At 42.5% G+C, this 24,610-nt stretch overlaps 1 protein-coding gene and 1 non-coding gene across 2 annotated transcripts; both read right to left on the bottom strand.

The window, feature by feature from the left end:
- Positions 1 to 8,073: 8,073 nt before the first annotated feature.
- Positions 8,074 to 19,441, bottom strand: EIF4G2 (eukaryotic translation initiation factor 4 gamma 2). Its single transcript, XM_034995101.1, has 23 exons — positions 19,213 to 19,441; positions 19,028 to 19,039; positions 17,560 to 17,686; positions 17,182 to 17,247; positions 16,392 to 16,532; positions 15,715 to 15,817; positions 14,807 to 14,938; positions 14,654 to 14,720; positions 14,419 to 14,570; positions 13,935 to 14,045; positions 13,658 to 13,741; positions 13,473 to 13,571; positions 13,035 to 13,176; positions 12,766 to 12,926; positions 12,309 to 12,422; positions 11,652 to 11,777; positions 11,403 to 11,507; positions 11,099 to 11,314; positions 10,752 to 11,010; positions 10,207 to 10,411; positions 9,875 to 10,086; positions 9,678 to 9,799; positions 8,074 to 8,980 (listed from the first exon to the last, which is right to left on the bottom strand). The coding sequence occupies exons 1-23, from the start codon at positions 19,439 to 19,441 to the stop codon at positions 8,915 to 8,917; spliced, it is 3,051 nt and encodes a 1,016-aa protein (XP_034850992.1). The 3' UTR covers positions 8,074 to 8,914.
- On the bottom strand, positions 12,119 to 12,256 carry LOC118004367. Its single transcript, XR_004677560.1, has one exon. It is a non-coding gene; the product is annotated as a small nucleolar RNA SNORD97 (small nucleolar RNA).
- Positions 19,442 to 24,610: the final 5,169 nt, after the last annotated feature.

The raw sequence follows: 24,610 nt of genomic DNA, 5'->3' as shown, positions 1-24,610 counted from the left end.
GGAAGTGTTATTTGAGACCTTTCTTGTTTCTTGAGAAAGGCTTGTATTGCTATACACTTTCCTCTTAGGACTGCCTTTGCTGCATCCCAAAGATTTTTGAACAGTTGTGTTTTCATTTTCAAATGTTTCCATGAATTTTTTAAATTCTTCTGTAATTTCCTGGTTTTCCCATTCATTCTTTAGTAGGATGCTCTTTAGTTTCCATGTATTTAAGTTCTTTCCCACTTTCCTCTTGTGATTGAGTTGTAGTTTCAAAGCATTGCAGTCCGAAAATATGCAGGGAATGATCCCAGTCTTTTGGTACCAATCACCCAATGGAGACCTGATTTGTGACGCAGTATGTGATCTATTCTGGAGAACGTTCCATGTGCATTAGAGAAGAAGGTGTATTCTGTTGCTTTGGGATAGAATGTTCTGAAAATATGTGTGGTCCATCTGGTCCAGTGTGTCATTTAAAGCCTTTATTTTCTTGTTGATCTTTTGCTTAGATGATCTGTCCATTTCAGTGAGGGGGGTGTTAAAGTCCCCTACTATTATTGTATTGTTGTCGATGTGTTTCTTTGATTTTGTTATTAATTTGCTTATATAATTGCTCCCATGTTAGGGGCATAGATATTTAAAATTGTCAGATCTTCTTGTTAGATAGACCCTTTAAGTATGATGTAGTGTCCTTCCTCCTCTCTTATTATGGTCTTTGGTTTAAAATCTAATTTGTCTGTTCTAAGGATGGCCACCCCAGCTTTCTTTTGATGTCCATGGTAAATGGTTTTCCACCCCCTCATTTTAAATCTGGAGATGTCTTTGGGTCTAAAATGAGTCTCTTGTAGACTGCATGTCGATAGGTCTTGTTTTTTTTTTTTTATCCAATCTGATGCCCTGTGTCTTTTGACTGGGGCATTTAGCCTATTTACATTCAGGGTAACTATTGAAAGATATGAATTCAGTGCCATTGTATTGCCTATAAGGTGACATTTACTGTGTATTGTCTCTGTTCCTTTCTGGTCAATGTTACTTTTAGGCTCTCTCTTTACTTAGAGGACCCCTTTCAATATTTCTTGTAGGGCTGGTTTGGTGTTCGCAAATTCTTTTGGTTTTTGTTTGTCCTGGAAGCTTTTTATCTCTCCTATTTTCAGTGACAGCCTAGCTGGATATAGTATTCTTGGCTGCATATTTTTCTCATCTAGTGCCCTGAATCTATCATGCCAGTCCTTTCTGGCCTGCCAGGTCTCTGTGGATAGGTCTGCTGCCAATCTAATGTTTCTACCATTGTAAATTACAGACCTCTTGTCCCGAGCTGCTTTCACGATTTTCTCTTTGTCTCTGAGACTTGTGATTTTTCCCATTAGATATTGTGGTGGTGACCTATTTTTATTGATTTTGAGAGGGGTTCTCTGTGCCTCCTGGATTTTGATGCCTGTTTCCTTCCTCAAATTAGGGAAGTTCTCCACTATAATTTGCTCCAATATACCTTCTGCCCCTCTCTCTCTAGCTTCTTCTTCTGGGATCCCAATTATTCTAATATTGTTTGGTCTTATGGTATCGCTTATCTCTAGAATTCTCCCCTGGTGATCCAGTAGTTGTTTATCTCTCTTTTTCTCAGCTTCTTTATTCTCCATCATTTGGTCTTCTATATCACTAATTCTCTCTTCTGCCTCATTTATCCTAGCAGTTAGAGCCTCCATTTTTAATCGCACCTCATTAATAGCCTTTTTGATTTCAACTTGGTTAGATTTTAGTTCTTTTATTTCTCCAGAAAGGGATTCTCTAGTATCTTCTATGCTTTTTTCAAGTCCAGCTAGTATCTTTATAATCGTCATTCTGAACTCTGGTTCCAACATCTTACTAATGTTTGTATCGATTAGGTCCCTGGCAGTCAGTACTGCCTCTTGTTCTTTTTTTTGAGGTGAGTGTTTCCGTTTTGTCATTTTGTCCAGAGGAGAAGAGATGAATGAGAGAACAAAATGCTAAAAGGGTAACAACGACCCCAGAAAAATATACACTAAACAAATCAGAAGAGACCCAAAACTGGGGCGGGGGGGGGGGGGGAGAAGAAACAGGGGAAAAAATAAAAAGAATATGATCAGGCTGGTGAATGGAACAGAGCCACATACTAGATTTTGGTCTGTTAGAAAAAACTGCCTCCCAAAATTTTAAAGAAAGAACATATATATATATATACAAAAATAAGGGTAAATACAATGAAGTGATGGAATATAGCAGTAAAGATGAAAATTAAAGATTTAAAAAAAGGAATTGATAAGTTGGTTGAAAAAAGGAAAAAAATGTGATCAGGTGAGATACTAGGACAACATCATACACTAGATTTAGGGTATATTTTGGTCTGTTAGAAGAAACTGTATCTCAAAATTTTAAAGAAAGAAAAACATATATATACAAAAAATAAGGTTAATACAATGAAGGGATAGAATATGACTGTAAAAACGAAAATTAAAAAAGATTTTAGAAAAGGAATTGGTGAGATAAGATGTTGGTTGAAAAAAAGGAAAGAAGAAAAATCCAAAAAAAAAAAAAAGAAAAAAAGAAAATTAAAAAAATCAACTTTGAAAGACTAAAGAATCATGGTAAAAAAGCCATGGATTCTATGTGCTGTATTCCCCTAGCGCTGGAGTTCTGCTGTTCTCATTGATCGGTAAACTTGGTCCTGGCTGGCTGTTCTTGCTGATCTTCTGGGGGAGGGGCCTGTTGCCATGGTTCCCAAATGTCTTTGCCAGAGGCGGAATTGCCCCGCCCTTGCCAGTCCGGGCTAAGTAATCTGCTCGGGTTTGCTCTCAGGAGCTTTTGTTCCCTGCAAGCTTTCCGTACAGCTTTGGAGGACGAGAGTGAAAATGGCGGCCTCCCAATCTCCCTCCCCAGAGGAGCCAAGAACTCGGGGCCCCGCTCTTCACTGTGCCCCCAGAGAAAAGCAGTCACTCACTCCCGTCTCCCCGGTCTCCGGCCGCACTCTGCGCTCACCCGGCCTGTGACTGAGTGTTTCTATCTCTGGCACCCGACCCCGTGTGGAGTCTCCAAACCCAGCAGATCCCTGTGGTGCACTCCTGTGCCACTCCTCCCAGGGGAGGAAGGGGGGTCTCCCCGGATCTGCCGTTGGTTGGGTCCCTGCTGGAGGAGCAGTGGCCCGACTGTGCCGTGGATCATGGTTTATGACAACCCCCAGCTGAGAGCCCATGCCTCGGCTCCGTCTCTGCAGCCGGCTTCCCCACTCCGATACCTGGGAGATCTGCTGCACTCAGGCACCCCTGGTCTTTCTGTGACCCCGAGGGTCCTGAGACCACAGTGTCCCGCGAGGGTTTCACCCCCTGCTTAGCCACTGAAGCGACATGCCTCAGCGGGGCCAACTTCTAAAAGTTCCGATTTTGTGCTCCGCTGCTCTATCACTTGCAGAAGTGGCCGACGGAGGCCCCCTCCCCCGCCGCCTATCCTCCCGAATATCGCCTCGGATTCACTCCTCCGCACGTCCTACCTTCCAGAAAGTGGTCGCTTTTCTGTTCAGAGAGTTGCTGCTATTCTTTTCTTCGATCTCCTGTTGAGTTCATAGGTGTTCAGAATGGTTTGATCCCTATCCAGCTGAATTCCTGGGACCAGACAAAATCCAGGTCTCCTACTCCTCCGCCATCTTGCTCCTCCAGTCTCAAATGATTATCATTATTAATAAATAATACTAGCAAGCCTCCAAAGGCCACCCATCCCACTTAAAAGCCGCAGTCCTCACTGTGTCTGGCTAGTTCCCGTGCCCCCAGCCTCTCTCCAGCCTCAGCCCCTGCTCTCTGCTCAGCTGCACTGGCTCCCTCATTGGTCCTCAGACGCCCCTTGTGTGTTTCCATCTCAGGGCCCTTGGCTTTGCTTCCCCTGTGCCTGGAAGGTTCTTCCTCCAGATACCTGCATAATTCACTCTCATTTTATATAGATCTTTGCTGCAGGGTCACTCGCATATAAGGCCATCCCTGAATGCCCTATTTCAGTGAGTATTCACATCACTCCCTCGTACTCTTTTATTTCTCTATGTGTAGCACTTCCTAATGGATCCTACACATTTGTTTCTTCTCTCTCTCCTACTGGCCAGATTGTGTGCTCCATAAGAAGGCTTTGCCTCATTCACTGTCACATCCTTAGCACTGGAGTAGTGCCCAACATGTAGTTGGTTCTCTATAAATACTTCTGAAATGAATGGACCTGTAGAGTAATCCCATACCTGTCGAACACGGTTTTTCATTACCTGTCTGGTTCCTCGCAACGACCCTAGGAGGAGGCCAAACCAAGGATGATTTCATAGATAAGGCAGATGAAGCCCAGAGAGGTGAAGCAATTGGCCTAAGCTCATGGGACTAATTACTTGGGAAGCTGAGATTCCCAAGTAATTAGAGTCACAGACCAAACCAGGCTCTGAGTCCCATGCAGGCATGAGCAGCCCTCGAGGATTCACTGCTTATCAGTCACACTGTTGCATCGTCTGCAGTGGACAGGGGGACTGACCCAAAGCCAGTTCTCACTCTCCGCTACCCCCTTGATGAACATGTCCAGTAGGTTTGGTCCTTTCTCTTGGGATGTTCTAGACAAGTACCCTTGTATCCTCCTCCAGGGCGGGGTGGAGTGTCTTCTCCTGGGAGCCCAGCAGAGAGCACCATGGAGACAGGAAGCCCGATCCTGGCTCTGTCCCGTCCTCCTGGACTAACCCCAGGTGGGGTGGGGTGGGAGGACAGTCTGTGGGTCTGGGCAGCCTGTGTGGCTTCTGGGTCCTCTTTCAGCTCCTCTCTGCTCTGTGCTCAGATGTCTCCTTGACCAGAGCCCGGCACTTCCTTGGAGGACACCCCTTGGAAGGCTGTCTCTAAATGCATTGAAGTGAGGGAGCTTTGGACGTCCCCGTCCTCCTGGCCCCGCTGCAGAGCTGGTACCTGATGCAGCTGTGCACCACCACCTCCAGCAGCAGACGAAAGATGTCCCCTCACTCAGGAGTGTTGGTGGGCTCTGCCTCTGGGGCAGAGGAGAAGGGAGATGGGGGCTCCGCGGAGCCAGGAGGAAGGTGAAGTCGGGTTCCCCGCCTCTGCCTGGAGAGCCCTCCCTCAAATGCTCATCAGGAGAGTGACTCTTGAAGTTCCAGCAAGTTTCCTCCTCTCAGCTGAGGAGGCCCATCACCTGCCCACGGCGACAGGGTCCACACTCCTGGCCGTCTCCCCTGCCGGACTGTGGGCGCTTCCGGGGTGGAGATGGGGTCTTACTCCTGCTGTGTCCTGGCCCCTAGCACAAGGCCGGTGGGGCTAAGGTGCTCACTTCTGAATGTCTGAAGGAATAAATCAATGTGGGGAGCTGAGTGCTTTGTGATTGGAGTGGCAGCAGATCTGGTACAGAATGGGACAGTTACTATGCTGTAGGGTATCAACTATAGTCACTTCTTCCTAGAGTTGCCATGAAGTCAGTGAGCTTAAGTTCAAGAGCAGACTCTTACACAGGAATCTATCTGGATCCTGACCCCAAGTTTGTAGTCTGTGTTAAGAGTTGCATCGTCATTTTTTTTTTTGGCTGTCCTAAATTATTAGATAAGAATTATACAAACATTATATCAGCAGTCATGGTGGAGCTGGGGAGTATCGTGTCTTTGTGCCCCACAGCGAGAACCACCAATAGTGTGGTGAGACTTGTGGCCCTTTCCAAGGCCATGGCTCTTGTGGCCTGCAGACGTCCACCCTTGTACCTCCCTGTGCTTGTGGACTGGTTCGGTGATCCACTGGGTGTCAGGATTTCCTCCGATAGCTTTATGGAATGGATCAATGAGTATAACTTCAAAGCATTTGTACATGGAATCTTAGCCAACCCAGCAAGAATTGACTCTGAGAGCTGCACAGGGGCATCGAGCTCACTCCTCTGGCAAGACTGAAGGCTTCGGGCCTACTTCACCTGGTTAGCACCACAATGGACAGGCTTGCCTTGTAATTGGACCTTCTTCCTCCTGCCCCAATTACAGAAAACTCAGGTTCCACAAAACCTGGATTCATTGTTGCATTCCATCTGTTTATTGGTACTTGTGTCCAGCACAGTGCTAAGCCCTGGGGAAAGGAACGAACAAGAGACACTCCCTCAGGCTCCGGGAGCTCTTCTCAGCACCGTGGAAAGGCAGGCAGTAAGCAGGTGGTCACAATGCAGCAGGGTTAAGTGCTAGATGGGGAGGGGCAGTAGAGGCCTCATAGCGGACGACCGTTTTTGGCTCTCTACTCCAGTTCCCTTCCAGAGTTCTTCCCTCCTACATGTCCGTCTTCACGGGAGGCCGGGCCTGCCCGACACAGCAGAGCCCAGGTGGCCAGATCCATGCTCTGCTCCAGTAAACAAAGATAGCCAAGAGTGAACACATGATCCAAGCCCAGTCAGTTGTGGGCTTCTCTCTGGAGCCCTGAACCTGGCCCTAGTGTCCCTGGGAAAGTCAGATGCTGGCACAGGCTCTGGGGTTGGATGGGATACAACACTGCTCTAGCAGAGTTCTGTGGTTCAGCCAACCCAGCTTCCCTTCGTCCCCCTTCATTTCTAAGCCTGGTTCTCTGGGCTTCCTTTGCATCCCTTAAGTGGGATGCCAATAAATTCCCTTTCTAGCCTGTCCAGCAACCACGAGCTCGATTGGTACAAACTCAATCTTGGCAGAGAAAGGCCAACTTTCCAAATGTGGGATATTTATGCTAATACCTGAAGGGATGAGTAAGAAGCTAGATGGATGGAGAGCTGGGAACAGTAAAGGAGAACAAGGACGCTCACAGGCCCACAAACAAGAGATGGAAAGAAAAAAAAAAAATGTAAAGGGGCAAACAGCAGGTAACTGCCTTGTTAAATTAAGGAATTTGTATTTTCTTGAGGAAAACTTGGGGCCACTAAAGGGCAGAGGAAGGACCAGAGTTTTACAACAGTGATGGTAAGAAGGAAGTGGAAGGATAGCAAGATGAACTAGAGGGTGACTCTTAAGTCAATTGCAATACTTCAGGCTTAAGACAGTGGGGCCTAGACTGGGCAGTGCAGTGGAGATGGGGTTGAAGTCAAAGGTTTCAGACAGTGATCATGGAAGATGGACAGAATGTGGGAACCGGTTGGGAAATGTCCAGTTGTTGGATGCATCTGGATGACCTGGGAAGGTTTGGACTCTTCAGCATGTAGATGGAACTGGAGCTCTCTAGGAGTTGAGCAGAACAGTAACCTGCATGCTGCAGGCTAGAAAAGAGCCTTAAGAAGCCTGAAGGCAAAAAAATAACTGTTGAATGCTTTTGATAGGTCAGTTAAGACTGAGAAATGCCCCTTGGATTTATCTGCGCAGATTGGCAGCTCAGGATGGAAGCAGCTCTTCTGAGGTGGAAGCTACTGAGAAGGTAAAGCATGAATTTACGTGTATTAAAAATGCCTCCTCATGCCTCTTGCTAGGGACATTTGTATTACCTTTAGTAATTGTGGCCTTGGCCCCATTTTCAAAAAAAAAAATCAGGAATGAAACAAATCTTGCCTAAGATCACACTGCTCTGAAGTAGTAAGGATGAATGTGGTCTTAGAACTCGTCTTGAGTTCTTCTACTTCCATGTCCAGATCCTGCCACGTAGGACAAGTTCATTAATTTGTGATTTGGTTCAATAAATATGCTCACGGTGCGTAGGTACTGTTCTAGGTGCCAGGGAAACAGCAGCAAACAAAAAAATTTCTATCTCCTCACATGCTGGAGTCAGATATAAATATGCAGTAAGTCACAATAATGGTGGACATGGCGAATGTAAAAAAGGGTAAGAGGTATAGCAAGGATGTGTTCAGTTACATTTTTCAATAGAGTGGACAGGCCCTAATTAACCTGACATTTTCTAGCTACGGGGTGGTGAGGAGAAGAATGCGTGGCACATCCCAGGACACAGGAGCAGAATGAGCAAGGGCAAAAGTTGCAAGAAACTGATCAGATCAATAGGGTGAGGACAGGAGGGCCGACTAAATCAGATATAGGGCAGTGTAGACCAAGGCTAGTGTTTTGACTTAGAAATGTTACCAAGTTTTTTGCTACACATCTAAATTCATGAGACTTACCTCTGATTTTTTGTCTCGCCATGAAAGTTCCCAAGTCTTCAAATCTAAGCTGGTAGTATTCTTCATAAATTTGTGGCTGCTAAAGTCACACACAACTCTTATCAAGTATCACAATGTTTATTGATAGATACAAGTATATAAAATCAGGGCATGAACATGACTTGATAAATTAAGTAGACTTAATTTCAATACTATAATAAGAGGGACCAATTCAAATTCTCACCATTTGTTTCACACCCACAAAACCACTTCAAGGGCATTAACGATCTCTCAAAACTGATCAGTTTTGTGCAAGTAAACCATGTTTCTTTTAAAAAGACTTGTGCACTTGCCCAGGCTCAAGGATATTAAAATCTAGCACATAAAGCCCATTACTAGAGGTAGAAATACAGGCAATATACTATTACGGCAACAACCATCAATTACAGTTAAGAATTTTTCTGTAACAACCAAATGGATAATCAAATATTGCAACAACTCAAGTATTACTGAGCAAAGTGCATTTCTACAGTATTCAGTGTTGCTATTCAGTTTTCTAACTTAAAACAGCCTATGATAACTGGCAGCAAAGAAGGTCCTTGCAATAGACTGCCTCTGCTTGAGAACTTAGGATGTAATTATTGCATGCTGCTAATATACTATCTAAACATTAAAGATACTCCTAAAATATTTGATGGTAGACTATGATTAAGACATTACACTACAAAAAAACCTTATGCAGAAGGAAATCCTAACTGACGTGCTTCTGCTTTAAATATTGTGAAAACATTACAGCGGAATGAATTTTCGCAGTGGTTAGGTCAGATGCAGTTACGTCATAGCAACAGTATGTTTTGCACAATTTAAGGCTTTGGCTGGTTCTTTAGTCAGCTTCTTCCTCGGACTCCTCTTCTTCAGCAGTTTCTAGCCAGGTTAGCCACTGATTCACCTGTAAATGTGTCATTCCACAATATTAAGCCACACTTAGAGAAGTCAGAAAAACTCAAACCAATAGTTTTGATTTAGGACCGAGCTAGCAAACATACCAAAGGAGAAAAGTTTTAGGTAGTAGTGTATCTTTTAAGATTGCTAAAGCCTTCAGAACATACTGCTAGTACTACTTGTCTACTGGCTAGAAGTTATTTTAAAAAGGTGTGGAGGAGTTGTATCTGGGAAGCAGTACACAGCCAGTGAGCTTGGATGTCATTCTGGGACACTACTTCCAACTACTTCCAGTTCATTTTCGTGCAGGACAGGGGCTCGTCCCAAAACTACGATAGGTTTAGCAGGGCTGGGGGTGAAGAAAGTCCTAGAAGTAGATTTCCAGTCCCACCCCAGAATTGCTCAATCAGAGTCCCCAAGAACAGGGCTAATGATAAATGCTTCACAGATGCTCCTCACAAAAAGACACCGTGGAGACCAGTGTTTCTCAAAGGCTGCTCCCCTGGAAAACCACAGACCCTTCCATAAGCTAACGTAGGCCGTTAGCACAATGAGGTAAAGCCATGAAGTGATGAAAGGCTTCAAACAGTGCAGAAGGAGAGGTACATATAAAACTAATGAAGAGCCTTTAAAACAAATATAGGATGCAAAATACCAAGTCAATTGAAAAAGGCAGACTAAAATGCCTCTAACAAAAGATTTACCTGGAACAAAGCCTTGCCTTTCCCAGGAAACTCTTGGGTTATATCTTCTTTCCAAGCCAAGAAAGCTTCTTCTTCAATAATTTCCATGTCATAAAAGTGAACAAAAAAGCGGAGTAACATGCCTACAAGACAACATGCAATCCCATCATCTAGTGCACTGTTGGGAGACGTGGCCCCCACTCCAGCCCCGCACTCACCTTTGGGGAAGTTGCTGTGGTAGCAGTGCACCTGCAGAGCATACAGGGCACTGACTTGCAGATCAACGTGATCATGAAGGAATTTCTGCATTACTGGCTTGAAAGAAAGCAGCAGTTGTTTTTCCTGCTCTAACTGTTCTTTGGAAGGAGCAGAGGAAGAATCTGTCTCATCACTGGGTGGGTTTACTTCACTAGAAATATACTGTAAGAAGCTGCAAAGAAAGATCTTGTTAGAAGCCAAAAGCAAAATTTTCCAGCTCAAGAAAGACAATTCTTAGTCCCTAAAGACTTTTTTCTAGTCAATAAAGCATTAACTCTGGAGTTTATCTTACCTAGTCATTAAGATGTTCACAAATCCTTTATCTACATGAAGTTTGGGGGAGATGTTATCTTTAATCCATTTATATATGGTTTGAGGGGATGGATCCAACTTTATTTGCTTTAACAGTTCCTTCTCCAATTTGAGAAGTGGGAATAAGAAACTCAGTCCCTTTCCTTCCAAAATCTCCAACATGCGGTCCTTATTCTGATCAATTTCTGAAGAGACAAAAGCCATCTCCATCATCAGGTAGTTCATTTTAGCCAGTTGGCCTGTCTAGAGAACAGCTTCATAAATTATTTCCCACATGTAGGAGATTAATGTAAAAGAATAAAGAACCCAGCAAAGGAAACACTTAGTATTTGGATCAAAGGAAAAGCCATTAAATCATAATCACTTTTTATAAAAGGTGCCATCTAGCCTGTGGTAATGCTTATCACTATCTGGACAGGATGATCAATACAGTGTGATGATTTATATAAATCCACTCAAGGTACTAAAGACTCTCTAGACTTACTATTCAAAACAAAAACAAAAAAATCCCCAGCATTCTCTTACCTGGGAGCATTTTCTGCATATTGACCTTGCTTTGTTGAAAAAGTTCTGTTAACCATTCTCGATCTTGTAATTTAGCTAATTGCTGAAGACAAAGTAAGAAGAGAGGAAAATGGGTGCCACTTTCCAGTGGTTGAGCTAGTTCTGAAATGCTCACCAGCTCTGAAATGATGGCACGAGCTGCAAACTGTGCTAAATAGGATTTCACCAAGGGGATGTCAACCTCCAGTTTAGGGCACTGGTCCAATACATTCAGGAAAGCCTTAGGAGGAATACATAATAACAGTCAGTTTATCAGTTCTCAAATACGAATGCAAGAGAGTCCTCACAGAATCAGACAAGTGTTGTACCTGCATAAAGTTGTCACTCGTGGCTATCCCCTCCTGTTTGAGCAAACTGATCAAAGAACTTGCTTTTTCTTTATCTTCATCACTTCTATCTAGTGACAGGATAATTACTTTGCTTAACATCTCAGGAAGAAAGTGTTTAGGAGCCCTCATTTCTCGGACACCACTGACAGCTTCATTTGCATTCCCGCTATTCAGATACTCAGTCACAACAGTTTCCTGAAAAGAACATAATCCAAGTATCTTTAGTGTTTTCCTATCTCAGATACATTCCATGAATTAGACTACGTGATTATTTGAAACTTACAGTTAGTTTAAGTAGTTCTTCCTTTGATGGTGGTGGCTTTTTACTGGTCTTAGCAGGCTTTTCCTGGATAAGTGGTGGATTAGTTTTGAGACCAAGCTGAGGTGTCTAAAAAAACCAAAAAACACAAAAAACAGGTATGAATGTTTAAAAAACAAAAACACACTCATGAAGTTACAGGGAAGACACCAAAAAAAAAAATCTTCAGAATGTACTCTATCAGAAGAAAATGTTGTCATATTGCAGTCATACCTGTCCCAGAGGTGGTGTTTGAGTGCGTGGTGGTTGTGCACTAGGAGGAATCATAGTTATCTGGGGCTGAAGCTTTGGCACTTGATTTTTATTCATTAGGAACGACTGAGCAGGCCTCAGACTAATCTAGAATTTAAAACAAATCGACAACATGCAGTTGACAAACATTAGATCCAACATCCTACAATTAATTCAGCATATACAAACATCCTAGAACCTAAGGCAGAAATTTTGAGTACTGATGGCTGAAAAAGTTGCTCCATGTTAACGTAACTTCAGGCAAGAAAACTAAAGATCTGATCCACACAAAAAAAAGATACTGTTTAACAAATCTTATATTTGTACTAGAATTCTCCTAGGAGAAGCATCACTAAGATATTAAAAATCAGAAAATTAGTTTACAGGAAAATCACAATCCAAGTCTTGACAACCATTTTCTTTGCTCTAACCGAAGACTTTTAAGAGACTTGCCCTCATATCTCATAATCTTCGCTCATAGGACGCTGGACATCAAAGAAAGAAAAGTAGTACAGAAAAGAAAGACGGTGAAGAACTCCAGCATTAAGTCCTCTTAATAACGCGTCTTATTTATAATCATCGGGCAATCAATTTCGGATTTGACAAACTTTGGTAGATAAGTAACACAGGCAAATGTACCTCATCTGCATTAAGCTGTCCTTTCTTAGAAAACCGAGGTGGCATATCCTTCGACTGTCCTTGCAGCTGGGATAAGAGTCCCTGACTCTGGTTATGGTAGAGCTGGCTTAGCCCCTATTTTAGAAAGGGAGAAAGAAAGTCTAGATAAAAAGGGGTCCACAAATTATGGTAATCAAGTACCAAAGGGATGAGCCAAGCCATAGGGAAAAGTTTAAACTGAATTTGCCCAGAGGAAGTAAAAGATGAAACAAGGGAAGAACAAAAATCTAGCCTGTCAAATGAAGTGCTGTGATTTTACCAATCATAAAAGTATCTTACCCAGTTTTAAGAAACTGTCATAGATAATAAATTTGGTTTAGAAAAACCCTAAAATATTTTCATTTTTAAAAAAGCAAACAGTAAATCACATACATTACTGTTAATACTTGTTACCTAAGCATTCTCAATGTTTTCTTACCTGGCTTTTCATGAACTTGCCTCCCATCTCTCCAAACTGCGATTGTGTGGGAGGCATGATGTGTCCCCCATGGCCATTGAAGAGTTGATTCGAACGATGACGCCCCATGGTGGGTGAAAATCTATCCTGGATAACTCCTGGACCAGTACCAATTCCGCTACCTTAAAATACATATCGACGAACAAACAACTCTTTACAACTCTGCTACTATTAAAATGTTGAAGTGTTTTTGTTTTTTTTTAATTGAAACCAGTTTCAGTCACGATCACCTGGCATTTGTCCAAACATATCAGCAAGTCCTCCAAGTGGGTCCCTATCCATTTTCATCCTGGGTGGCATGAACGGTCCCTCCAGAAAGAAGTCACTTCTCATCCCTTGAGCCATAGGAGCAGGAATAAACACTCCTAGATCCTTTAAAAATAAAGTGAATAAACACCTGATTCTAGACACTATTTCACATAAAACTAAAATCCTTATAACTGAGAAAAACAACTTCTAGGCTACTAAAGTGCTAATTATGTAACTTCTATATATAACTTCTTCCCATATTACACAAGAAACTAAAAATATTAAGCTCCACCAGAGTAAGGAGTCTCACTCAAATAAATGTTATTAGGATCCTTGCAGTTTCATAAACTTAAAAACCACTCAATTAAAAAAAAAAATTAAAACAAAACAAAACAAAACAAAAACCATCAGCATCTTACTTTTACTGCATCTTGACGGATTTGATTGATCGTCTTTGGTCCATTGTCAAGAAAAGCCTTGCGAGGAACCCAATGGTGTTCTCGCAACTCTACGGTATCCTTTAATTTCAAAAACAGTTTTAGTAAGTTTTAATATTCCCAAAGAGAAAAAAATCGGCTTATCAACATATTTAAACCAGTTTTACCTGCAGCAGGAAACGAATCCTTGCTGGCAATTCCTTACTTAACATCAAGGAGCACATTCGGGCAAAGTACTGATCCATTAAGGACTAATAAAACAGAAAAATACCTAATGAGAAAAAAGTGCTATGGCAAATGAATACTCTCATTTAAGTATGTTAAGACTTCTCGGTTTATAATCAAGAATGGGACAATCCCCTGTATCACAAAAACAAATCATTTCATTTAAATAAAATTAAGACAAGCTACTTATAATACCACTTTTGTTAGCAACACACATACCTTAGCTCGTTCATGGTCTAATCTAGGTCCCACTGTCCTCATTATCTGACAGAGGCACTCCAAATCCTCTCCCATATCTTTAAGTTGGACTCTCTTCTTCTTTTCCAAAAGCTACCAAAGAAATAAATGCCACAGATTGACAAAAATCTTACTTGGTTTATAGTTTTTAACACTTCTCCTCATGTTTGCACTGATAGCACACTCATCACACACAGTACTAAGTACAGTACTATTTGGTCTGTATAGAAAAAATCCTTCCAAATTACGCAATTTTAACAGAGGTAGGTAATTCTATCTGTACTTTACAAAACACACCGCATACTTTAAGTACCTATTTATAACATTTAAATAAGTTCTGCTAGTCATTTGAAGTATTTAACGTGCCTACCAACATTCTCCAATGGCACAAAGCAATTATAATGGGACTTTCCCCCAAATGATGATGTACCAAACGACTGATCTAAACCTAAATTCCCATACTTACTGTTTTGATGCACTTATGAAGGATAGATTCATGAATAAGATCAAGCTTTCCAAGTTCTCCAATGAATTTGATGTTCCCCAACATCTTGATCTTAGCAATGGCTCTCTGTTCCTCCTCCTCGGGGAGGAGGGGATTTTCACGCTTATCATAGACTGAAAATAAACAAAAAAAGTCAACTTTCAGAATAAAGTTGAAAATACACAGTACTATGTAATTATCAAATATAAACTCTCACCATCAACATTTCTGGTTCGGTTTTCAAATTCATCTTGTAATTTGGAAATTAGGAGGCGTCTGAATGTCTAAGGAAACAAAGACATTTGGCAGGTTTTGTTAATGAAATCTTTCAAATAAATTTTAAAATAAGCAAGCAAACACCACCACTTACTGTGCTTTGCTTCTGTCCTGGTTGACCCTCTGCTGCTGGGCCATCAAAGTTTGGTGCATCTTCTGCCAATCGCAGACATAGCTGAGCATACAGTGAGCTATACTTTGGCTCTTCTAGGGCTTTGTCCACAATCTACAGAAAATAGGCATGTTTTAAACTAAACACGACAATTTTTGAAAGAACCCCTGCTTTAACTTAATACTTCCAAGTCTTAAGGATCTTTACATCTTGTGGTAACTTTCTGACAAAATCTAGGCCTCATCTACCTTGTAAAATGATTAGCACACAGCCTGGAAAAATACAAGCACTTCTATATTAGCTCGAAGATGGTACCAAAAAAGTCAACTGTACAGATCTCATACGAGTAACACCCTACCACCAAGAGTTGAAAAGATCTTGGATATTGAAGCTATAAACAGATACTGGAATCTTACTATCAACTATCCTACGATTCCTTTCTAAGACCAAAATAGGCTTTCCACAGAAAGAAAAACAACCCCCCCCCCCCCAACCTGAATAGCTGTGCTTAGCCCGTCTTAACTCTCCAAACATAATATGAACATGTATTTTTTTAGTACGAACAATTTAAAATGCACCTTTTATGACAGAGGACCACCACACTTGCAGTAAGCACTCTGTAATGTATCAAATTATCAAATCACTATGTTGTACATCTGAAACTAAGGTTAACATTTTATGTCTATACTTCAATATAAAAATAAACATTCACCTCTCAAATCTGATGCTATTAAAAGTTGGTAGTTCTTTAAAATCAACAACACAATTCAAAAATACATGTATCTAGTTCACACCTGAGCTTTAAGCAACAGTGCAAGTGTACCAAAAAAACCCCCTTGGGTTTGTTAACTATTTTACTCTCTTCTCAGTTAAGCCAACTTTTAACTTACCAGCAGTATGACCCCTTTAAGGATGAGTTTAGACTCTACACCCACATTGAGGAGCTCAAGGCATAGCTTGTCAAACTTTTCAGGAGTAAGCTTATTTAGTATGCTGGGGAGAAAGGAATCACACTGAAGTATCAGGCAATACACAAAGAATTAGAATTGAAAAACAACTTTTTAAGTTATGTTCATTTTTTTCTTCCATCACTGAGTATCTAAGACCTATCTTCTTACCCATCTAGCCGAGATTATGTTAAAATAAACCTCTCACTATTATTTAGATCGTATCTGTACCTGCTGGGGGTTCCCAGCTGTTTGACAAATCTTTCTCACGATCTCAAAACCCAGAGAACAAGAATCTCCTTATTATCAAGACTAAAATCCAGGAACTAAGACCATTATGTTCCATGCTTCAGTGGGTTACACACCAGGCATGGGAAACAGGACAAAAGGTTTGTGGATTTTAACCCAATGACTGCATGCAACTCTTAAGCCTCAAGATACCTATATGCTGCTGTCTTCAATTTAAGATAAAACTGCCAACACTGGCATTCATTAAAATACACACTTTGGACATGAACACTGCCTTCTGGATAATACAGCACATACACAAGAAAAACACAGCCAACTCATTCCCCCTCCCCCTCCTTTCAGTAAAAGACAAAACCGATCTATAAACTTACCCTCTTACTTTCCTGAAGATTGCATCATGTCGTTCTTTTTCATTTGCGGAGTTGTTTGCTGCGGAGTTGTCATCTCGTCTAGTGCTTCGTGCAGGAATCCATTTCTGAGCGTTTTGCCCTGGGGTTTTCCCCAGGAACTCGCTAGTAAAAATTAAGATATATAATTAAACTTTAATTTAAATATAAGCCCTAGCACTGTGACATATCAAATGTCATACCGATCAGACATCTTTCCAAATAGAAAGTTTACATTTTTTCAACTTCCCTTACAACTAAGCAACTCACAATCACTGCTTCTCAAATGGTGTGCATCAGAATCACCTGAAGGGCTTGTTAGGACAGACTGCCGGGCCCACCCCCAGTTTGTTTTACTGGAGCCGGGAAAGGGCCAGATATTTTGCATTTTTAACAAACTCCCAGATGATGCCAATGCTGCTGCTCCAAGAGCCACACCTTAAGAACATCTTCTAATGTCCTATGACCATGTTGCATGCATACTACTTTACTACCAATCAGTATGGATAACTGCTAATAATTTCTGATTTCAGAAATTACACTACTGAAAATAATCCAAAGAGTTAAGAGAATAAAATAGTCTGAGAGCCCTAATTCAGTGATTTACCAAACGAACAATCAAGAGCTGATATTCTAATAAGGATATGTAACAGAAACCATGCCTGGTAGGATTAGGATTCCTGATATCTATTGCTGTATGTACTTTTATGCGGGAGAAAGACTATTAATCTAAATCTGTTTTATAAAGCTCATTGTTACTACACACTTACTATACCTGTTGCCAGCAGTCTTGGGATAGTGCTGAGGTGCACCCCTACTTCCTCCTCCGCCCGAAGAAGCACTATTAAAAAAAAAAACAAAAAAAACTTATGCCAATTGTCTCACCTAAAAGAGCTAATGGGTCTCTTTAATTATTCTGTATTTCAGAAATTACACCACAGATGAAGACTGAACTTGGGCCTAATGGAAATGACATTTATCCTCCAGATGGCAAACAGAAGATAATGAAAATTTAAGAACTTAAAAAAAAGTAAATGGCATTATTATACATTAAATCTGCAGCACATTAAATCAGAATTATTTGGCGTGGTAAGTATTTTAATCTTGTGATTAACCTCTTCGTAACAACTGCCAAAAATAAACCTACACATACCTGAAACGAGAAGCACCCCCTTCTGCGATCGCACTCTCCACTTTGGCGGCTTGACAACGAAGAATCTTCAAAAGAATAATATTAATGGATGGGGTGGGGAGGGAAGAGGTTGGGAGAAATGAAAAACCTAGAATGAGAAAGAGTACCAAAATTAGACACTGCTAATATACCAATCTGTAAACCTTCCTTCAATTATAATTTATCTTATTTTAGATCCTGGCACTGCAGTTGATTGAACTTTCACTGCACTGCAGATAGATCTAAGACTAAAACTGAATGCACTCAAACACAAATGGACAGATTTTATTCTGCTTAGCCACCCGGAAATTCCCTTTATGTTCAAAGATGCGAAGAGCCTTCGCAGAAACAGAACATCCCGCCTGCTAACAAACCTTCTGAAAGAGCCACTTTCTTGAGAACTGAGCACTGAGATCATTAACACAAAATCTAACTCCATCAACACGACCACATTATGTGGGAAATGTCCTAAGCTTTCACTGCCTCGACGACGAGCCCAGCGGACTAGATAAGGAATAACTAAAGGCTGTTGGGTTTTCTCCACTGTCCATTCTTTCAACACCCCCGCACAGAGTGCATCCGGGAAGATGCGAGAGGGACTTGGGTGTACAGTGGCTAGCACTCGGCAGGCGGAAGACACGGGCAACAACATGGCAGCAGGAACCTCCGCCCATTTTCCCCCTTCCTGGGAACAAAAGAGCAGTGGATTCCTCCCACCCAGGCCGGAGTCAGGGAAGTGCTTCCGACAGCCTCCCCGCGAAGCCGCTGGGGGCAAGCCTCGGCGGGGAGGAGCGGAGGCCGCCCCCGCCGGCCCAGCGCCCCGCTCTTTGTTCTCCAGGCAGGAAGGCGGCCTCCTTCCCACCCGCCGCCTCCAAGCGGACCCCCTCCTTCCCCATAAATCCCCGAGGGACTGACAGCCGCCTCTCCGTTCCCTTCCCCGCTGACAAAAGGACGCAAATTCTCTCCTCTCCCCTCTCCTGTCCCAGGCGGGGCCCGCTCCCCGCCGGCACCGGGGCCTCAACATACCGCCTCCCCGCCGGGAGGCCGGGCTCCGGGACTCCTGCGCCTCGGCTGGTCCCGCGCCAACGGCCGGGCCCTCCCCGCCAGCCGGCACGTCGCTCCCCGCTGCGGCACGCGCAGCCCCGCCACGCTCTCCCCCCGTCCAAGCGCACCAGCGCCTCGGCCCGCCCGGACCCCGGCCACCGACACCCACGATGACGGCTGGAGGCCGCCACGGCTGCCGGCTTCCTTCTACTCCATCAGCAACGCGAAAGGAGAACAAAGGTGAAGAGTTTCTAGGTGCCTGAAGAGCGGAAAAAAAGCTAACAAGGGTCGCCCCGCCCGTCTCCGCCTGCGGCCGCCATTTTGTACCGCTCGAGAAGAAGCGGCCAGGGGACGGCGGCCATTTTAGAGCGCTCTACTCGGCGGCGGCGGCGGCGGCTCCACTCACCTTCACCGAGAACTCAGCAGCTGCCGCCGCAGCTGCCTCCTCAGGATCCGGTCGTCGGGGACAGGGAAGGGAGGGGAAAGGGGAACGGAAAACAAAAAAGGGGGAGGGAAGGGGGAGGAAGGAGTCGGAACGGCTTGGAAACCGCTCAGTTCAGAGGAGTCGCTGCTGCAGCCACCACCCGGTACTGGCCGCCACCTCCATAGAGCTCCGACTCGCTGCTGGCGCTGAGGCGTGTCTGAAGCTGAACTTATCACTCTGGGGCAGCCGAACCCACCAGAGCCGCCCCGAATGGCTCCTTCGCCGCCCAATCAGCCGCCGGACTTCAGCTTGCCACCAATCCGCGCAGAGCGGCGGGGAGGAGCCACAGGGCCAAGCTCGGTTGCGGCGCACTGCCACCGCAGTGCGCAAAGCCATATTCGCGAAGGCTCTGAAGCCAAGCTAGTGGCGTAAGGGGAGCTGAGCACGGTCGAGATGTGGGCCACTTGCGTAAAGTCGGAGAGCCCTTCTGAGTCTGCGTTGGTGTGGCTGTCTCATCTTCCTCCTGTCTCTTTGTTCCCTGACTCTACCCCGTGCCCGAGTTGTTCATACCCCTTCCCCTCTACCTCGTTTTCTCAGCGGGAATGGCGGGGGCGGGGGGAGGGTGCGAGGGACCTTTCCCCTACCCTACCGGATTCCTGTCCGTGGCGTGTCAGAGCATTGATCTTCCTGGCGCCCCCAAGGCGTCGTGATTGCCCCTCGCAGGCTGGGCCTCCCCGGGACGGGCCTGTAGGTTTGAGGCCTGGCGCCCCCGGGGCGCAGTGCCTGGAATAACTATCGGTCTCCAGGTGCTCAGCGTCAGCAGCTTTAGGTGGGGGAGCCGGGAGGATAGGGTTCAGGAAACAAGACGGTGCACCCAGATGCGTGAAGAAGGCTTCATTCAGCTCCCTATTTATTCCACCCCCTGCAGAGTGAATGAGAAAGGGATAAAAGGAAGGGGTTTATTGTCTTTGTACCTCACACGAGAAGCAGCTTTTCCCGAAGGAATGTCCCGCCAGCGGTCACGGAGGAATACCCAGACCATACCAGACTTCTTTGGAAGAAGTGTTTGCGGAGCGCGGGCGTTTGGAGGATTTTGATTGCTAGCTCCCGGTTTTTGTTTTTTGGGTTTTGTTTGTTTTTAAGCACGTTGAAGACTGTCAGCTGTGTATTTCCATTTTATGTAAGCTCCACCATAACAAATAGGATTAGGCTTTTCCAAGCCTTCAGGATGAACTATTAATACTTCTCAGGTAATATTTTAAAGTAGGGCTATCGTAAAATGAAGTGTTCCATCGTTTGCGACATTTTAGCTACATGAAAATGGAGTCCTGGCTATACAAAAATGGAGTCATGTTTCCATATACTTAGCAGAAATTTCCCCATCTTCATTTTGAACATGCAGTTCTTGATACAGTGTGTATCAAAAGCAAGAAACTGTTTTAACATGCATATCTTTTAAAGAAAGTGTCCAATAAAGGGCAGGGTTTTCAAAGACCAGACTTAACGTTTGACATGTCAAAACAGCTCTTGGTGTTGAAAGCACCTAGTCGGTAATACAGTCTTCATGAAAGTTGCAGTTGGTCCTAGGACGTTTAAACCTGATAACAGAGGGGTGTGGTGCGGCTCTGAAGATTTCTAACACGATTCCAGCATCTTTAGATCTTTGCCATATATGAGGCTGATCATTACCCCTCATTATATTACTACAGTTACTGCTATTAAGTCAATTTCACTTAAACAAGTGGAAAATATCTCATTGTTGGAGGTAGTTACATGTGGAAAATAAAAGACATTTTGGGGAAGGGTGAAACTTGTGTTTCAAATACAAGAGGATCCACTTTGTAATTTCAGGACCCTTGTGGCTTCAAAATAACACCAGAACAGTATTTCTTTATAATATTATCACAGGGCTTTACAGTTTGCAAAAATGTTTTCGTTTTTGTGATACTTTATTTTTAAATAACTGGTTTACATTCTTCATAACTGATAATACATTAATCTGATGGAATAATGTTCAAAAACACTAGTCCAGATTTCAAAGATAGTATTTACCGAGCCCTAAAACCAGGATGGTCTTTTGAGGAGCCTGAAACTCAATAATTAAAAATAAAAAAGGTTTTACTTAATCTTTGCTAATTGTGAACCCCTCTGCTATGGACTTCGCAGTGTGTGTGAGAAACTGGGCTGGGAGAAAGTAACCCAAGGTAAAAAGGTGAAAATATGGATAAAATGTAATCTTTCACTTATCTTTCAATCAGTAGGAGAGAGATTCACAGTTTTGAAATGTTTCCATCACATCATGGATGTATGAAAATTCAAGTCATTATCTGGAATTTAGCTTTTAGTTTATAGAAAATTGAATTTTAAATACACCCACTTCAATCTGCTAGTTTTAACATTTCCATTTTATGTCAGTTTTCTGTAAGACTGCAAAGCTCTCAAAGAGTCCTGACTGACTTGTTAACTCATATATTGTTGCATTCTTTTAACTAATCATGTCAAATGCTGGTTATTATTCTAACACATACAACTCCTGGAGCATCTGCTACCTTCTCTGTGCTTAAGGATTCCCCCTAATACATCTCCGGCTCACATCTCTTAAGTTCAGTTCTGAATTTCTAACAGCCTATTATTGATCAGAGATGCCCACTTGCAGCCATATTTCGTTCGGGCCACACAGTAATTTTAAACATTTGAATTAGTTGACATTTAAATTTTAGGAGATTTTACACAGAAATCTAGATTTACATCTTTTCATGAAAAATCTTAAAATACGGCAATACTGGGCCTGAAATTCCAACAGGGCAACATTTAAGTATAGCTGAGTAGTGACTGCCTCATTTAAATGTTTTCATTTTACCGCAGTTAACTCTGACTTGATCCACTCATTTATGTTCCTGTCTGGCCTCTACAGCCATTTTGCTTTTTTGAGTTATTTGTTCAAACTCAAACAATTCAGTATGTAACCGATCATCTTCCTATTATAAGGAAAAGGAGTCAGACTGGTTAGTTCAACTACCTTCTCTACCTCTTACTGTGTAACGTTGGACAAATTATTTAATTGCTCTCTCAGTTTCTAAATCTGTAAAATGGGAATAACAGTTGTACAGATTAAATGAGATTAATGTATGTAAAGCACATAACATAGTCCCAGACATAATTACTTAATGCCTGTTACCATATTATCAATAATATTGATTAACCAACTGATTACTTTAGTTTTCCTAAGGATAACACTATTATTCTATACTAGAAACTTGACTCTACATTTTCTCTTTCCTTTTGATCATGAACACAAAATGTCTTTTATTTTCCACATGTAACAAATATTCAATTAATTACTAAGTCCTTGTGTTACTTCCCTCTGAATCATCTTTTCCCTACATTCATCTTCTTCCCTACAATGTTATTGCTTACATGCTAATCTAGGCCTTAGTATATTTTTCTCTTAAATTATTGGAAATTTCCAGTTGGTCTCCTATAATCTTTTCCCTTTACTCTGTATACTCATATTAGTCCTCCTTAAAACACTTTTTTCCCAACATATTAACCACCATGTTCAAGAATATTGGTGCTTCACTATTTTCTGCATCAGTTGATCTCAACCTTGGCTGCACAGTAGAATCACCTGAGGACCTTTTATTTTTTTATTATGTTTAAAAATATTTTATTTTTAAGTAATTTCTATACCCAACGTGGGGTATTGAACTCAAGACCCTGAGATCAAAATCACACACTCTACTGACTGAGACTGCCAGGCACTCCCTCCTCCCCACCACCCGCCCCCAAGGACCTTTTAAAATAATGTCCAGGGTGCATCCAGGACCAGATAAATCTGAATCTCTCAGAGTGGGATTCAGGCATCAACCACTTTTAAAGCTCTCCATGTGATTCCAATGTACAGTTAAGGTTTGAGAACTACTATAGCACGTCAGAGTTTCATAGGAAATAATCTTACAGCTGAAGAAAACCCTAAGAAAAGGAAACTGGGTTCTAGAAAAGATAAAGGACTTTCCCCAAGTAGGGAAACAGGCGTTAGAACCCAGGGATCCCAGGTCATAATGCTTTTGCCTAGCTTTCAAGCCCTTCATATTCTGGCCCTACCCTCTCTCTCTGATGGCCTTCTTTTTCACCACTCCCAGACACACAATCTTCTCTCATAGCGCCAGTTAAACTGGTATTGCTGCCTCAAAAAATTCACTCTACTGATTCTCCATTGCTTCCAGTTTTGAGGCCATTCTCATTTATCCCCTCTACCAATTCATTTCTGAAGCACAGATATGGGTATATAATTGCTCAAAAAACGTCAGTAAGGTTTCCCATAACAGGATAACATCCAGACTCCTTAGTTTGGTATAAAAGGCCCTTTGCAAACTTGTTTTAGACTACTTCCCTGTTCCTAGGCACATCCCTCCTCCATTCCTAGTTATCCATAATTTAGTTCTACGGTACTCAAATTTTGCTTCATTATTACACCAGTGTTCTATATCATATGACTAAAATTTGGAGTTCTTTGTCTACTTGGCAGAAAAAAATAAAGCTAATGAGTTAACATTCTAGACATGGAGCTTGGGCTTAATCTGTCTTTAAGGAGCTCACAATCTAGACAAAAGATACATACACCAATTACATACAAGGATAGGGAAGGATAGAACAAGTGCTAAACTGAGCCACCAAGAAAGAGTGCTATAAGTTTTCATGAGACTGTGGCCATCCTTCCTTGAGTGCCGGAATGATGATTTGGGACTGTCTATATGGGCAAAGAAAATTCCTGAGCTGATCAGAACTCTATTGATTTTTAGTTTAAAGCTAATCAGTTTTAATTGATTGGAGTGATGTTTTAGGGAAATCAACCTTGCGCCTGGAGTAGAACGGATCGAAAGGCAAACCTGAAGATAGGGAAATCAGAAGGCTATGTACTGTATTATTTTTATGGGGCTTATTTTTATCTCCATTTCAAAATCAAAAGGTCCTTGAGATCAGGAACATTTCTTTTGCATTTCCAGTAGAGCTTTTTGTACACAGCAGGAGCTGAGAAAATATTTATGCATAGTATCCTGTTGACACTTATTCATTTTTCTCTTGGCTTTGGTGACTTTACATTTTCCAGGATTTCCTCCTACCTCATTGTCTCCTTCACCAATTCAGCTGTCTTTTCTGGCTTCTCCTCCTCTGCTTGACCTCTAAATATTAAAGTACCCAAGGATTTATTCTGGACCTTCTACTCTTCCCTCTGAATACTTTCCCCTTATCCTATGACTTTAAATACCATTTACATGATGATGATTTCCACATTCATAACTCCATCTCTGATTTATCCCTCCCCCCATGCAAGCTATATATATATATATATATATATATCGAATTGCCTACTGAAATTTCCCCTTGGGTATCTGAAAGGCATTTCAAATTTAACATGTTCAGAATAGATTTTCCTCCATTGTTCACCATCTGCCAGTTGCTAAGGCCAAACCCTATGAATTATTCTTAATTCTGGTCTCTCTTCTCCCATATCCAATGCATCAAAGTTCTACTGCCACTATCTCCAAAATATATCTTAAGTTG

The sequence above is a fragment of the Mirounga leonina genome, unplaced genomic scaffold (assembly GCF_011800145.1).
Source record: "Mirounga leonina isolate KUSES-001 unplaced genomic scaffold, KU_Mleo_1.0 Mir_92, whole genome shotgun sequence".
NCBI classification, from domain to species: Eukaryota; Metazoa; Chordata; class Mammalia; order Carnivora; family Phocidae; genus Mirounga; species Mirounga leonina.
Note: the sequence above shows the minus strand (reverse complement) of the source record. Positions and strands in the feature narration are given on the sequence as shown.